The sequence below is a fragment of the Austrofundulus limnaeus genome, unplaced genomic scaffold, assembly GCF_001266775.1.
Source record: "Austrofundulus limnaeus strain Quisiro unplaced genomic scaffold, Austrofundulus_limnaeus-1.0 Scaffold114, whole genome shotgun sequence".
NCBI lineage: Eukaryota > Metazoa > Chordata > Actinopteri > Cyprinodontiformes > Rivulidae > Austrofundulus > Austrofundulus limnaeus.
This window is the reverse complement of record NW_013952516.1, coordinates 1,060,955-1,062,711: the sequence shown is the minus strand read 5'-3', so window position 1 is coordinate 1,062,711 and position 1,757 is coordinate 1,060,955. Positions and strand designations below refer to the sequence as shown.

At 36.5% G+C, this 1,757-nt stretch overlaps 1 protein-coding gene across 1 annotated transcript in view; it reads left to right on the top strand.

Annotated features, from left to right (window-relative positions):
- LOC106521723 (uncharacterized) overlaps positions 1-1,757 on the top strand; it is a gene marked incomplete in the record, with an annotated part of 6,965 nt that overhangs the window by 2,051 nt on the left and 3,157 nt on the right. Inside the window, 2 exon segments of the mRNA XM_014014411.1 lie at positions 82-149; positions 727-880. Of these exon segments, the coding sequence (XP_013869865.1) occupies positions 82-149; positions 727-880 (222 nt within the window).

Sequence of the window (1,757 nt, the reverse complement as noted above, 5' to 3'; positions counted from 1 at the left end):
CAGTGGAGACCAGGGGTCCACCAGCAGAGACCAGGGGTCCACCAGTGGAGACCAGGGGTCCACCAACGGAGACCAGGGGTCCACCAGCAGAGACCAGGGTTCTGCCAGCGGAGACAGGGGGTCCAGCAGCAACATTGCTTGCTATCAAAGTTCAGTATGGCATAAACTTGATCTGACTTCATGGTCTATGGCTTGGCTGGTCTGGTCAGGGTTAAACTATAATAATAACAAAATCTCTCACTCTGTCTCTTGAGCTTGACAAAAGGAACAGTGAAAAAGTTTAWCTTGGCATTAATCAGATTTTATAAAAGTTCTGCTGTTTAGATGTACATAAAGTCACATTTCAAATKATTTTTCTGTGCTGTAGTAGCCTACCTTATTGAATTAATTAAAAGATTAGTGGAGTCAAGTATCCAGGCATATGTAGTTATGGTATATGAGCATTACAGGGCCTTGGTTTAAAGCTTTGGGTTGAGTCTAGGAAATGATACCTATGTGATATTTTTAGATTTATAAGTTGAGATTGCTTTATCGGTCATTGTACCATTAAGCACAAMAAAATACAGTTCAGAATAACCCATCCAAGAGGGAGACCAATACAAACATAGCCATACAGTTTTGTGGTGGAAACCTACTTTATTATATGAAGAAACAGAAAAAAATCTTTGTTTTAATCATTTATTATTYGTCACAACTTTATATGTTTTAAATTTTATCTTGCTACAGACCAACATAACTACATTTCCTGATGGCACAAAACCAAACCTGAAGAAACTGGGATTTGACWGTTACCAGTGTCCATTCTGCGAGAGGGTTGGGCCGTACCACAATCTTGTGCCACATTTACAAAGCCACCAGTGGTCCACTGTCAAATATGGAGGTATGTTCATCTACAGTTGCTGGTCATAAAATTAGAATATCATGAAAAATTGATTTATTTCAGTAATTCCATTYAAAAAGTGAAACTTGTATATTATAATCATTACACACAGACTAATATTTCAAATGTTTATTTATTTTTAATTTTGATGATTATAACTGACAACTAATGAAGATCCCAAATTCAGTATCTCAGAAAATTTAGAATMTTGTGAAAAGGTTCAGTATTGAAGACACCTGRTGTCACACTCTAATCAGCTAATTAACTCAAAACACCTGCAAAGGTCTTTATAAATGGTCTCAGTATAGTTTTATAGACCAGTGTTTTTCATCCCTGGTACTCAAGGCGCAGCATGTTTAGAGGTTCCCCTGCTTTGACACACCTGATTCAGATTAGTGATGGGCAAATGAAGCTTTTCTGAAGCACTGAAGCTTGCTTTGAAAAAGGGTTCATTACTCGAAGCTTTCCAATAGTGATGGGCAAATGAAGCTTTTCTGAAGCACTGAAGCTTGCTTTGAAAAAGGGTTCATTACTCGAAGCTTTCCAACACAGTTCTCTTTGGCTCCATCCTGTGGCCAAAAGTATAAGAAGCTGCTTGAAACAACACAAAGTGAAGCACTTCATCGTGGTGAAGATGACAGCTCGAGATATTTCTGTTTGATATCAGGCTGTTGTGTTGCTTGAACAGATTTTATTTATTTATTTTCTTTTTTGTGGGAGGGAATAAAGTTACTGTTGTTTGTGGTTTATTATAAATAAAATAAAGTGCCTGTGTATTTTGTATTCTGTGTAGAGACTGAATTATTTCAAGTTCTTAATTCAATTTCCTTTAAAAACAAAATTAATTCTATACACACAAAAAATCACAAATAAAATG